The sequence below is a fragment of the Brassica oleracea genome, chromosome C8, assembly GCF_000695525.1.
Source record: "Brassica oleracea var. oleracea cultivar TO1000 chromosome C8, BOL, whole genome shotgun sequence".
Classification (NCBI taxonomy): domain Eukaryota; kingdom Viridiplantae; phylum Streptophyta; class Magnoliopsida; order Brassicales; family Brassicaceae; genus Brassica; species Brassica oleracea.
Genome location: NC_027755.1, coordinates 5,269,968 through 5,285,322, shown reverse-complemented (window position 1 = coordinate 5,285,322; position 15,355 = coordinate 5,269,968). Strand labels below are relative to the sequence as shown.

Sequence of the window (15,355 nt, the reverse complement as noted above, 5' to 3'; positions counted from 1 at the left end):
GATCCAATGGGATGAAGAAAATATGGAACATTTTCCTGATCATCTAAGATAGAATCCCTAAGGCCTTGACACCTTGTGTTTGAAATAAGAGGACCTTAAATCTGAAAAATACATTGATCCACACCTTAAACCGTATGGTTTTAAGAAAATGCATCATTTAGAAAAAAAATTTCTTTTGGTCCGTGTGTGGCATTGATATGAAGCATGAAAAATTTCAAAAAGATTACTTGATTAAGACCTGTTTTGAATAATGATTTCAGATGTCGAGTTTCATACCCTCAGATTACAAAGCCCTTGATCTCTCTGGAGATAATTATCTTGATTGGGCTATAAACACTTCAGCCGTCTTGAAGTCTAGAGGACTTGGGAAGTGCATCAAGTATGGCAATGACACCCTTGCGTGTGAAAGACACAGAGCCATAATGATTATGCGACACCATCTCTGTGAGGACCTAAGAGACGAGTTTGGATATGTTAATGATCCTCATAATCTCTGGTCATTTTTGAATTCTAGATTCTGTGAGCCAATGTTGCACGAATCCAAGAAAAAATGGGAAGCTCCAAGGTTCCAGGATTATGAATCCGTGGACAATTATCACTCTGATCTTATGAGAATCACCTATAGTCTTAGACTATGTGGTGAATTGGTAACAAACGAGGATTTGTTAAACAAAACTCGTGACACATTCCATTCAGAGGAAGTGTTATTATCACATCAGGCCAAAGGTTTCACCACCTATTATGACCTGTTCTCATATTTATTAGACATTGAGCAAAAGAAGCATAAAAGGATGGATAACATCAGACGGTTTAATGACATCATGGAGATATATTATGAAGTACTAGACAGTGAGATAACATCGTGGGGTAACATTGTGTTGTTAGGTTCTATGCGAATCTAAAGTAGACGATTCTGCAGCAGGAAAGTGAGTCTAACTTGGCAATTCACTTGGTACATTTTGGTCCTCTCATGCGGATGCCTGCTGAAAATGCTTCTTTCTAAGACAATAACATGGTCAAAATGACATCTCAAAAATACAAGAATGGATTTGTAGATTTCGATGATTCTCTGATACACAAATCTGAAACTAATTCTCTAATGGATAGACGTCCTTCATGGTATGAAAGCATCTACATGATCGGATTTTAAGGGATGGTGACTGTGAATCACATATCATTAACAAAGATATTTGTACACTGTGATCAAATTCTATTTATAAGCGCAAGGAGCCCTTGGCTTTTCACTACACTCCTATGGTCGACATTTCCAACTTTTGAAGGTGCTAAAATAATTTATAAAAGTCACCGATTCTTGTATAACAAGACAAAAGAGTTATTGTCACCACCAACCGTCATAGTTAATGTTTGATGAACTCTCTATAGAGAGAGCATACCCTCCAAGATTTCAAAGAGAAACACGCGCAAGCATATAAGTTTTTAGATAGAGAAATTGCTTTATCATATTTTAGACTTTTGAAGTTGCAGTGTAGTTAAAATCAAGAAATCTGCGTTTTACGGTCACCTTTCTTTTCCACTCGACTGATTTCTTGATATCACACTTATCCTCATCAACGTATTTTGAATGCAACTATTAATTGGTACACTGTGTGATATATTTTCTTCAATGTTTTTGCAGTTTATTGATTATATGGTAAAGAAACACTAGTACCATCTTTAGTCTATGTATCACATTAAAGCATTCATATACAGACAGCTAATTCATATCTCTAGTCTATTCTGGTCCATATAATGTACAAAAAGAAACGTATTTATCTCTTCCCCCCCAGACCAAACTTAACTCGATTTCTTTATATTCGGGGTATTTCTAACCCCACTCTATTTTTCACTCTAAATTAAAATTTAGAGTAAAACTGCTCCAATGATATTCTATTTTTTACTTTATAATAGAATGAAAAATAAGTTTACTCCAAATATAAAGTAACTTATTTATTTTTTGTTCATATTATATTTTTTACTCTAAAATATAGTACTATTAGAACAAATTTCAACTCTATTCTAGAGTAAAAAATAGAGTAAATCATAGGAGAAAGTGTCAAACAAATTTATGGGTTTCATATGTGTCAGGTGATCTCATTCACATTTGCTTTCATATCTTCCCTTGTCCTCTTCTCCCCTATCATTTCCACACAGTTTCTTTTTGTTTTGGACTTTTTTGCCGTTCTTGTATTCTCAAATTTACAGTGTTTAAACAAGCTAAGCACACATAGACAGACAGATAAGATCGAAGGGCTCGAAGATTACATTTATAACCTTCTTATGAAAACAACCGAGGGGCTAACTATATGTATACATATGAGCATCATGATACAAAACTAGAAGAGTGGCACATTTTTATATGTAAAATAGGACAGCAATGTGTTTAAATAATAAAGATTCAACCATGTTGACCAATGAGATAGTCAAATAATTAATCCAATTAAAACACGCGGACTTCTATGAAATTCCTTTGACACAAGGGTTTTCTTCTAAACTACTTCAGGAAATCGTATGTTCAGTCCTTTAAACATTAAACGACTAATTAATTTAATAATTATCAGAAATGTTTTAGGGGAAAACAGAAAATGGTGAAAAGAAAAGGAAAATAGATTTGTAACATGGACACATCGTGAAGGGTAAAAAATTCCTTCATTCAATTGTCAGAATAAGAAAACAGTAAAGAATCATTTATCCTGACACAACTTCCCACTGCACAAAATTTCTTCATTGATTTTATAACATTTTAAAAAATGTTAGATAAAACACAAACTGTACATCAGTACATGTACACAATCTCATCGCAATTCATCTCTGAATGGGGGGAGGGGTGCATTGCTATATGAACTTATATAAAGTTTTAAACCAAATTTCACTTGAAGAATAATATTTTGCTAATGTTAATCAATGACCTTTACGTATTTAAAAAAAAAAAGAATGTACCCGAAAGTTGTATATATAGTTTTTATGTGTCTAAAATAGAAAGACCTTTGTGTATCCAGGTCCGGCCCTGAAAATCTAAAATAAAACAAAGGTTGGAAGTCCAATAAAAAAAAAAGGCTGCCGACTAGAGTTAAACCTATTACCTATGATAGAAACTATTCCTACATTAACCAACTGAGCTAGTGATAACTTTTGAAAAATTACCGAAAACTATGTTTTATATTAATGGCCGGAAGCAGATGCTTCCACTGCTTCTGCCCAGAGCCGCTATTGTGTGTATCTTTATATTTATATACCTTTTATTACTTAAAATTTAAAATGTATATTTATATTTATATACCTTTTATTACTTAAAATTTAAAATGTATATTTATATTTATATACCTTTTATTACATAAAAATTTAAAATATTTTTCCAAAAACATCAACAATGTTTTTTTTATTATTTTATGTAATTTTATTATTTTACTATAACAATTTTTTTTTGTAGATTCAAAAATGTGGAAAAGAGGCATTCACTACATCTGTGACGAAGAAATTTATCGGTTCTATTGCATTGGAAAAAAAAATTGTGAGAATTTTCTCAGGCTATTTGATGAATTTAACACACAAAAAGCTAAAATAAATAAATATAGTGAAAAATGAAGTCTTACCGATTTTGGTAGTCTACAATGAAGTATGCTAATAAAATGTGATATACGACAACATAAAATAGCTTCAAACTAAAGAAAAAAAAATTAAAAATAGAGATTTTACAGCAAAAATAATAAGAAATCACCAAAATAAACATCTTAAATCTATGAGAAATTGTCAAAACTACCACATTCCTAATACTATTTTTCATGTTTGATTTAACCACGTTTACTTTAATTTTTAAAGAGGTAAATAGATACTTATAACGCTATAGTTAACTAATCTAGATTTATGATTTATGATTTTAATAAATATATAAATAAATAAATACCTAAACATTTTTAAATTTTTTTTAAAAAAAATAGATTCAAAAGGAAATTTAAAATTTCGAAAAGAATTTATTTATTTTTTTTAAGTTAAAAAAATTATAAAAAGGTTTGAACTTGAAAAGGTTTGAACTTGAAAAGGTATAATTCGTAAACTATAAAAAGAAAGCTTAATTTTTAATTATTTATTATTTATTTAAATAATTATTTATATTTATATATCTATAAAGCAAAAGTATAAGAGTCGTTTGTCTTTTTAATGAATAAAGTACTTTTGAAAATATTCTTTTAAAGAAGGTAAACATGAATAATGGTATTAATAATGAGGTAAAAGTAAATTTTCCCCATAATCTATAGATCTACCTAGGAAGGAAATATGAAAATTCTATAATGAAAAATTTGCAAAAAAATAAGATATAATCGTAAGAAAGAAACTACAGAGTTTCCTAAACATTAGACTTTTGTAGCAACTAGTGGTAGATGGTGTGTAAATGTTTTCATATATAAGTAGATAAAAAATTCGGATGAATAGACTTCTTAAGTAAATTTCACATGAAGTCTTCGGCACCATAAATATTAAGTATATTAAAGTTTGGTTAAATTTTATTGGTTTAATTTCGGTTATATTGTGGTTAAAAAAAAAAAAGGTTATATTTAAACAAAAGGTAAAATTCATGGTTAAGTAAATAATTATTGATATTTTATATACAAGTAAAAAAACCTCTCTCTAACTTTCTCCCACTACACCTTCTCTCTCGAACAAAGCAACTGATCTCTTTCTTCGGCTCGGCTTTGCCGGTGCCGGAGCTTCCTCCTTCAACCTTTCCTCTTTTCTTTTTGCCTTCCTCTTTACCCGATCTAAACCTAGTCGATATGCAAGCTGTTTCTGGGTGTCTGTTCTCCACCTGAGACCGTAACAGGCGAAGGTGACTGTGGACGTGGATCCTGGAGGAGCGGCGAGACTACGGGGAGGCGGTTGAAGGGAAGGTCGGCTTTTAGGACTGAAGGGAGCGACGGATCTGGTTTTCCGTTTTCAGATCTCCGGAGATCCCCTCATGATGACGGCGCGTGACCCGGTGGGAAACCTCCTTTGGCTTCAGATCTACCTTCCTGAGCGACGGTGAGATGAACGGAGGTGAGACGAGACGGCCGGTGGAAAATGTTCTTGTCCTCTGGTTCTCAGAGACGGCGCGTGGCGAGGCGTCATCACTTCGGAGTAGTCAACCGGAGGAGTGGAACTCGCAACAGACACGCGGTGGTGCTCTACATCTCGGCGTCGGCGGTGGCGTATATGCCCTTCCGGTGGTATGAGTATCACACCTTTGGAATCTGGATTGCTGTACCTGTTACGTTGCTGTCATCGAGGTCCGTTTTTCAGTCCGGAACTCTTTCGGTTTTTCTGCCTTAGGAGCGAAGCATTTGGTCCATCAGTGATGGATCGAGACAAGTTATGCACCTTTTGGTGTTGAAGCGTTGATCCGGTCTATCATTCTTATCTTTAGGAGATTAACGCTTGTGGGTTTGTTTGTTCTTGTTTCGATTTGGTCATTTGCTGGCTGTAAAATGCTTTCGTCCCACGGGGTCAATTTAGGTGGTTAAGAACCGGTTTCTTCTGGGTCGTAGGAGAAGTTTGTGTTCATTGAGATGAAAATCACAACAAAGATATAGATTGGGTAGTGTAGGATCCAAGTAGTGATCCTGGGTGTTACTAAATCTCTTTGTTGTAAGTGCGGCTTAAGCACTCTTGTGGTGTTAAATCTTGTATCCCTTGTTGGTTAATATCAAGTTGAAGTTGAGTAAAAAAAAAAAAAGTAAATAATTATTGATTGGCAGATTTATTTATGAAGTCTCTTTAACCTTAAAAAGTTTCTATGTTCACAAAGACTTCACATGAAACCTGCTAGTGAATAACTGTTTGACAATTTTTTTTTTTTGAACTGACCTGTTTGGCAAATTTCTTTACGAAGTCTACTAACTCTAAATTTATCTTATTACACAATTTTTTTATTTGAAGTCTATTAATTCATAATTGTTTGACAGATTTTTACGAAATATCCTTAACTAAATTTATCATAGTACACAAAGACCTCACCTGAAGTATCTAATACACTAATGTATAACTACTTGACATATTTCTTTACGAACTATTCTAACTCTAGATTTTAAGTAACTTAATTAATAGCAGAAAAAATAATTAAATATATAACTAAATTTTAAAATGCTTAGTATATACATAATTTGACACATTTATGTAAATAAACATTTCAAAAAAAAAATTGGAGTATCTGAAATCTAATCTTAAATATATAAACGTATGTTACTGAGCTAACTAATGGGAAAATATGATTTACAATATATATTCTCTAATTCATTTCATAACAGTTTAATTTAAAAAGTCTAATAAATATATTTCGTAACTAATGAGATATTCTCTAATATATTTGTAACTAATGAGATATTCTCTAATATATTTGTAACTAATGAAATATTCTTTATTGACAAAAAGTCTAATAATTTTAACCATATAGTATAGTTATAGACGTAGTAGTAAATCACTAATCACCAATAGGCGATAATGATATTTATAAAAGAAAAAGAAAAAAAAAACGTCACCATTTCCAAAAAAATGAAAAGAAAAAAACCTCACGGGTTATATATATTGATGTTCTTGTACGTATATGATCCTATATTTTACAAGGTTTGGCGGTAAGTCCGTAAGTGTAAGAATAGAAACGAATTAAAGGTCATGTAATGGTGTTGTTATTCTAATGTGTCAGCCTTCTTTGCAACCCGTGATGCTCGGAATCTAACTCATCATTGTCACTTATGCAATATTGCAATGTTTGTATTTCTCGATAATTTTTTTTTTTTTTTTTGCAATTTCCAAATACATATGCGTAAAGTTTTTTTATTTAATACAGAATTTGTATTCTTAAAATATAGAAATACATATTTTTCGTTGGTGTTTAATATATTGCTAAGTATTTATATAATTAGAAAGTTGAAAATTGAAAAGGAAAAAAGGAAGGGAAAACATTTCTTATCAAATATTATCATAGTAACTTAAGTACTTTTAAACTATTTTCCCTTTGATAGATTTCAAATGGTTTCGAATGTTTACAAACCGCTGCATCGCACAACAGTTAATTGTAACATAAATCTCTATATATATGTATCGATATATTTTGTTGCTATTAAAATTATACCGCAATTGTTTCACAGTTTTTCTATATGTTACCATTCGGACCTTTAGTTATACACATAATTTATATTATTAATTTATTATCATATGTACTAGACTCTTCAGGAAGAAACTCTTTAAATAACAATGCTTTAGATTTTTTTTTGGGGTTGAAATGTTAAAAACAATGCTTTCGATTTGCTGTGAATGCCGTATGTTTAGTCAATGAAGTTGCTTATGATTAATATGATATTCTAGTTGTAAAAAATATGCATTGAGTTTGCTGCAAGGTAAAAATCTACACTTGTTTGCATTTCGTGTATAACTTGAATTAGGCTTGCGCGTGGGGGTACCATTCGGTTTGGGTCGTGACTTTTGGGTTCAGTCGGATATTACTTTAGTTCGGATCGAATTCGGTTAATAACAGTTTAGATTCTAATACATTTCAAAACTTGTTTTGTAACTAAACTTTCTGTGTTTGGGTAATTTTGGTTCAAGTACTTTTAGATGTCATATGAAAACAAACATAAAATTTAGATATTATATTAAAATAAACATGAAACTGAGAATTTGGAATTTTGTCATGATATTCCATTAAAATAACTATAAATTATTAAAAATGGTAAAAGTCTCACACTAAAAATTTTGTAATAAATGGTTTAACTTTTTTTTTATTCAAGCAAGATACAAATGATCGTAAATCGTATGAATATGAAATCTCATTAGTAGATATTCATATTATATATATATATATATATATTAATATCTTTTATATTAAATTATATACTATATAAAAATATATAAAAATGTTAGTTTCAAAATTTGCATTGAAAAAATTATTGAGATCTTAATATTTTAATTTTGAAATTTGTATTGAAAAATCTCACATTAAAAGTTTTATGACTAACGATTTAATTTTTTTTATAGAAAATATACAAATGTTAATAAAATCATATGACTAGGAAGTGTCAATAATAAATATTTATATTAAAATATGCTACATATATATATATATATATATATTTCAATATCGCTAAATTTTAATTATATACCATATAAAGTAAATAAAAATAATTTTTTTAATTTATTTACCAAAAACATGATGGTAAATAAAAAAGATATTTGTTTTGATTTATCTGCTTACTCTAATGTATATGCTTTTATTTATACAAATTATTTTTCAAATAGATGGTTTTTAATATCTTATTAGATCTTGACAATCCTAGAAATACACTTCTTCAAATCAAAGTGATTTTTAATATTGGAAGCGTTATATATATATATTATTTCATTCTGATTAAATAATTTAGTCTTGATTATTATTCCTGAAAAGATTTTAACGAAATATCATGACAAGATTTCAATCACCTCATTTTTATTTTGTTCGAATGAGAAATTTGATCATTCGTCTAATATTTGTTTCTCCCTAATATCCTATCTACCTATTATAATTGTAAGAATGAGAGATTTGAACAATTTATTATAAGTTTTTTGTTTTTTCATATAATAAATCAAACAGTTCTTATTTTATACATATTTTACATATACTAGAATGGTAAAATATTATATATATTTTTTTATCGGTATAGTCTTAAGTAACAAAACTTCAAAATCGTATGTTTATAAAATAAGTAATTTGTTTTGTTGTTCTAGAATTAGATGATTTTTAGAACGAACTGGTGAACATATACTAGACATACATTTATATTTCGATTTTGCACTTATATTCTATAACAATTTGATATATTAGATATGAACACTAATCATTGAATAGAGTTTTCCAGTGATTTTCTTCAAAATTTTGATTTTTAGATATGTATTTGGAGTGGAAATCATTTTTACAGATGTCCATCTTATTAATTTGACACTTATGTAATTCACCGAATTTACAAAAAAATGTTAAAAAACGAAACAAAACTCATACAAGTAAAAAAGAAACGAGAACAAAAACACAATTTAATAGATGTAAAAAATGAAATCACTTATGTAGAGTCAATAGTAAACAAATCGAGAGAAGAAAACCTAATCCCCTTTCGCCATTTTACAATCAATGTTGCATATCTGGTTTTGGTGATTTGTTTCAGCTGTAAAACTTAATTTTCTTTTGTGCATATGAAGTCTTAAAAATAATTAAAATGAGTTGTAATACGTTAACTCTTCAACAACAATGATATATTTAATAGACCAACATTTGTATTCGTCATTTTACAATCGATAAAGATTGTAGTGTTGCAAAATGTTAAAACCATTTAATGAACAAACATTTGTATAAAAAACTCACTCTGAGCATGTGCACGGGTTATCATCTAGTATATTCAATTCATACCCATCACTAATGGTATAACTTTGTATAGCTTGGTAAAACTACATTGGTACAGCTAATATAACTTAGTATTAGTTGAACCTTAAAAATGTAAAATTTGGTATAATTAGGTTAGTAGAACTTGGTAAAACTATAGTGGTAAATCTTTAAAACTTGTTAAAACTGTAAGACTTGGTATAACTATTGTGGTATAACTATTATTTCAACCCACCCAAATGTGTTTACCTTGTGTGCCTTTCAAGTATCTCAAGAGTCTCTCATCCATATGACAATGGTGTTTAGTTTGAATTTGCATGTGTTAGCTTACTTGATTCATAACAAAAGATATGTCTGGTCTCGTGATAGTCAAATATGTTGGAGTGGAATTTAGCATTCCCCGCAAGGCCCATCGAACAACAGGATTCGGCCGATTAGCATCAGCAACCAAGTTGAGAGGCCAACGCAACTGACGGTCGATCGGCTTGGAGACACATTCGATCAGCTTAAATAAACAACAGGAACCGAGACAAGACCAGCTCGGCTAACGGATTGATCGGCTAAATGACCGATCGATCAGCTTGGTCTCGCGACCGATCGACTGACTGGGTCGACTTTGGCTCGACGAACTTTCGTTCGGCTCAAAAGCCCATTTCAACATGAAATTGGGCCAGGCTTCAAGGGCAAACTAGCTTTAGGGCAAACGAAAGGAAGACGGACCGAGGCTATAAAAGGAGGACATAAGGGAAAGAGAAAGGGATCCGCAAACAGACACTAAGAAACTGACGGCAAGATCCAGGGTTTACGACCGATTGCTCTGCTTAGTGTTTCCGTCGGAGTCTTTCAACAAAGCTCCGACCTTTTCCTTCTTTCCTTAATCTCTTTGTAATCTCGTTCGTTTATCTCATATTGTGAATAAAACGTCTTTGTAAGACCCACAAAACCAAGTTCATTTCATTATCATTCGATCTACCAAACTCGTATTTAACATTTGGCGCCCACTGTGGGTTCTTACAGAGTAACGTTCACGAAGTCAGTATGAGTCCCCGGCGACACACCCGCTGACGGCGACCGACCGTCAGCCTCTGTCACACCGGCGTCCGCTACGCCAGCCGCTCCAACCTCGTCTGTTCCCGAGATGTTGCAGGCCATCATGGCACATTTCGTTCAGCAAGAAGAAACCAACAGAGCTACGAACGAACGCCTGGCCGCAGTCGCCGCTTCCCAAGGAACCCTAGACGGCGAGAATGACGAAGCAGAAACTGCTCGAAGTAGGTTGTTCGTAACCACAAACCCTAACCCTAGAACTGAACAACCGACGGACGGTGCAAACCCTACGAACGGTGAGACCGCGCAGATGACTAACGGCTCAGACTCTCTAACCAGCCGCCAGATCGCTGACCTGCAACTCTCGCTGAGGGATATCCACTCTAAGATCCATCACGTCAAGATGTCCGCACTAGAGATCGAACGCGTTCTCGCCTCCACTCAGCGCAACCCTTTCACCGAGCGGATAACGAAAGTCAAGATCAAACGGGCGTAGAAACTCTGTATCCCTCCGTACAAAGGGGATTCAAATCCGACCGACCACATGAATGCCTTCAACATCGCTATAGGTCGGAACCACTTTTCCGACGAAGAGAGGGACGCGAGTCTCTGCCAACTCTTCGGCGAGAATCTCTCCGGACTGGCCCTAGGTTGGTTTTCAAACTTAACTAAGGTTCGATTTACAGCTTCCATGACCTATCTGCGTTTTTCTTCAAAAACTACATCATGTGGTCCCGTCAAGGAGCATCCATGGCCGACCTATGGAAGTTATCTCAGTCATCAACCGAAAGCCTTAAGGACTTCATGGAGAAGTTCAAGGGAGTACTATCCAAAGTCCATGTTCCTGATCACACCACCTTTGAAGCCTTGACCAACACTCTCTGGATACTCCAAGTTTCGCGACTCCCCTCTAGCAGATGATGGCGACCGATCGAACCACGACGAGGATTCGACCTCCGACGAGGATAAGCCGAAGTCTCGGCGCAAGATTTTCACAATCCGAACCTCACCATCACCCACCCCGTCCACAACCAAAAATCAGAAGGAACAGACCGACCGTTCTAAGGCAGAGCCAGAGCCAATTGTCCCGTATCAACGCAAGCCCCAAGATCTGCGTACGCGTCTTGACTCTCTTAGAGCCGAGCGAATGGCACGACTGGGGAAGGAACATCAAGAGCAACCACAATGTTTGATCGTGATCATGGGAGGCTGCCCACCTTGCAATGAATCCGTCAGGTCTGTGAAAGAGTTCCGTCGGAAGGCAATCACAGCTAAATGCTGGCCCACCACACCCGATACTCTGCCCCAAATCACCTTCTCCGCCGAAGACGCCGTAGGCGTCCATATGCCGCACAACGATTTGCTCCTCGTCAACATCGGCATTAGCGACAGCACGGTGACCAACGTTCTGGTGGATACAGGCAGTTCGGTCGACCTCATCTTTAAAAATGAAACCTCGATAATGGGAGTCAGCCTCGATAAAATGAAACCCTCCGGACGATCATTATTTGGCTTTAACGGATCATTCGAGACCATGATTAGGATGATCCGTTTGCGTGTCTACGTCTAAGACGTTTCAAAAACCGTCAAATTCTCTGTTATCGACGTACAAGCTCCTTACAATGCATTCTTGGGCACACCTTGGATCCACGCGATGAAGGCTATCCCTTCTACCTATCACCAGTGCATCAAATTCCCCGGAAATAACGAACAGATAATAACTCTTCGTGGCGACCAGGCCGCCGCCCGTGATCTCCTCGCCGCTGAGGTGAAAAACCAAAGAGCATCTTGCCAATGCAATACCGTCGCCACACCAACCCAGAAGATCTACCTGTTGAAGGATGAGATCATCGAAGTCACCATGGACGACAACGACCAAACAAAAACGGTTATAATCGGCACTTACCTCCCGGACGAAACGAAAGACGAGATCGTTTCTTTCCTTAAGGACAACGCTTCAACGTTTCCTTGGTCAACTGCTGATATGAAGGGCATCGACCCCAACATCACAACTCATGAGCTTAACGTCGACCCCACGTTCAAACAAGTTCGTCAAAAGCGACGAAAGCTCGGACCTGAACGATCGAAAGTCGTCAATGATGAGGTCGAGCGATTGCTCGGCGCAGGATCAATCACCGAAGTGAAGAATCTCGAATGGTTGGCAAACCCGACCGTAGTCAAGAAAAAGAATGGCAAATGGAGGTCTGCGTCGACTTTACCGATCAACAAAGCATGCCCAAAAGACAGCTTTCCTCTCGCTCATATCGATCGACTGGTCGAATCAACGTCCGGAAACAAGCTGTTAACGTTTATAGAAGCTTTCTCGGGCTACAGCCAGATACTGATGCACCCAGATGATCGTGAAAAAATCGTGTTCATCACTGACCGTGGGACGTATTGCTACAAAGTAATGCCGTTCGGTCTCAAGAACGCTGGCGCGACTTATCAACGCCTTGTCAACAAAATGTTTGCTGAGCGATTGGGAGTACCAATGGAAGTATACATCGATGATATGTTGGTCAAATTCAAAATGGCAGCCGACCATATCGACCATCTTAAAGACTGTTTCCTCGTCTTGAACAAATACGACATGAAGCTCAACCCCACGAAGTGAACTTTCGGTGTTACGTCAGGCGAATTCCTTGGCTATACAGTCACGCAATGAGGGATCGAAGCAAACCCAAAGCAGATATCCGCTATCCTGGACCTCCCTAGTCCTCGCGAGGTGCAACGGTTGACCGGATGCATAGCCGCTCTCAACCGGTTTATCTCGAGATCAACCGATAAGTGCCTCCCTTTCTATGACCTGTTGCAGGGCAACAAGAAATTTATTTGGGACGAGCATTGTGCAGAAGAATTCGAACAGCTCAAACGCTACCTTACTACACAACCCATTTTGGCTAAACCAGAGAAAAGTGACACTTTGTACCTTTACAAGTGCGGTATATGATGCGGTCGTGAGTAGCGTTCTCGACAAAGAAGACCGAGGAGAGCAATGCCCGATATTCTACTCCAGCCAGCGCATGACCGATGCGGAAACACGGTACTCGACACTCGAAAAAATGGCACTCGCCGTTATGACTTCGGCGAGAAAGCTCCGACCGTACTTCCAGTCTCACTCGATCATTTTCCTAACCAATCTACCACTGCGAACGATCATGCAAAATGCCAAATCATTCGGGCAGACTCTCAAAATGGGTAATCGAGCTCAGAAAGTACAATGTTACATTTCAAAGCAGGCCAGCCGCAAAGTTGCAAGTACTGGCAGATTTCCTCATCGAGCTAACGCCCGAACTCAAACACGATCTACAGCTACCGAACGATATCTGGATTTTGCATGTCGACGGATCATCGTCTAGTAGAGGCTCCGGGGTTGGCGTCCATCTCCAATCTCCAACTAGTGAACTGCTCCAACAGACCTTTCGGTTGGGTTTCAAAGCATCCAACAATGAAGCTGAATACGAATCTCTCATCGCTGGGCTACGTCTAGCACAAGCGGTTCAAGCAAAACGTATTCATGCGTACTGTGACTCTCAATTGGTAGCCAACCAGTTCAGGGGCGGCTACGATGCGAAGAACGAACGAATGGACGCTTACCTCAAAGTCGCGCAAGATCTCGCCAACGAGTTTGAGTCTTTCCAACTTACAAGGATCCCTCGCGGTGAAAACGTCTGTGCAGACGCTCTAGCAGTGCTCGGGAGCAATACAAGAGATCAAGTCAAACGGGCCATCCCGATTCAACACATCGAAAAACCTAGCATCACCTTTTCGCACGACGAATGCGATGGATATAAGTGGCTCGACCGATCGACCTGACGATACGGCTACTAACTAGCGAACTCCATTCCTCCAGTACCTATCCAACGGTTCACTTCCAAGAAACAAGTGGGAAGCACGTCGGTTGAAGGCCAAGTGTACAAACTACGTCGCCATCGAGGGAAGGTTACACCTCTGGACTTCTGCTAAGGTCCTCATGACATGCCTTAGTACAGAGGAAGCAGCATTGGCCATGGCTGAAACTCACGAAGGAGCAGCCGTAAACCAATCAGGCGGTCGAGCATTATCCCTCAAAGTAAAAAGCATGGATTTTACTGGCCAACGATGGTCGCTGATTGTGAGGCATATGCCCGAAAGTGCGACAAGTGCCAGCGACACGCCCCTTACATACATTGTCTGGCCGAACTCTTGCAATCTTCAACGGTTCCATATCCATTCATGCGTTGGGCGATGGACATTGTTGGACCCATGACGAGTTCGAGACAGAGAAAGTACATCATGATCATGACATACTACTTCACGAAGTGGGTGGAGGCTAAAGCACTTGTCCAAGTGACCGACAAGGACGTACAAAATTTCGTCTGGAAAAACATCATCTGCCGGCATGGTCTCCCATACGAAATTGTCACCGACAATGGTTCTCAGTTAATTTCGAACAACTTCCGTGGTTTCTGCGAACGATGGGCAATCCGCCTACACACCGCTTTGCCCCGATACCCGCAATGCAACGGTCAAGCTAAATCCACCAATAGGACAATCCTCGACGGAATCAAGAAATGCCTCGATCTCAAGAAGGGACACTGGGCCGATGAATTGGAAGGAGTCCTTTGGTCACACTGAACCACTCCACGAAGCGCGACGGGCAAAACGCCATTCTCTCTCGCTTACGGGGTCGAAGCAATGGCTCCAGCGGAAGTTAAAGTCACAAGTCTGTGTCGATTGAGGATGCCACAAAACGAGGAACTCAACAGAGCGATGCTACTCGACGCCCTTGATACAATCGAAGAACGAAGAGACCAAGCGCTCCTCCAAATCTAGAACTACCAACACCTCACCGAGTCCTACTACAACAAGAAAGTTCGAGCCCGACCGTTGGAACTGAACGATTTGGTGCTGCGCAAAGTGTTTGATAAAACAAAGGAGTGGAGAGCAGGA

The 15,355-nt window shown here is 37.0% G+C and overlaps 1 protein-coding gene across 1 annotated transcript; it reads left to right on the top strand.

The window, feature by feature from the left end:
* The first annotated feature begins 260 nt into the window (after positions 1–260).
* On the top strand, positions 261–902 carry LOC106308524. The gene has a single exon (XM_013745678.1). It carries the CDS (start codon positions 261–263, stop codon positions 900–902), a length of 642 nt encoding a protein of 213 aa, XP_013601132.1.
* Positions 903–15,355: the final 14,453 nt, after the last annotated feature.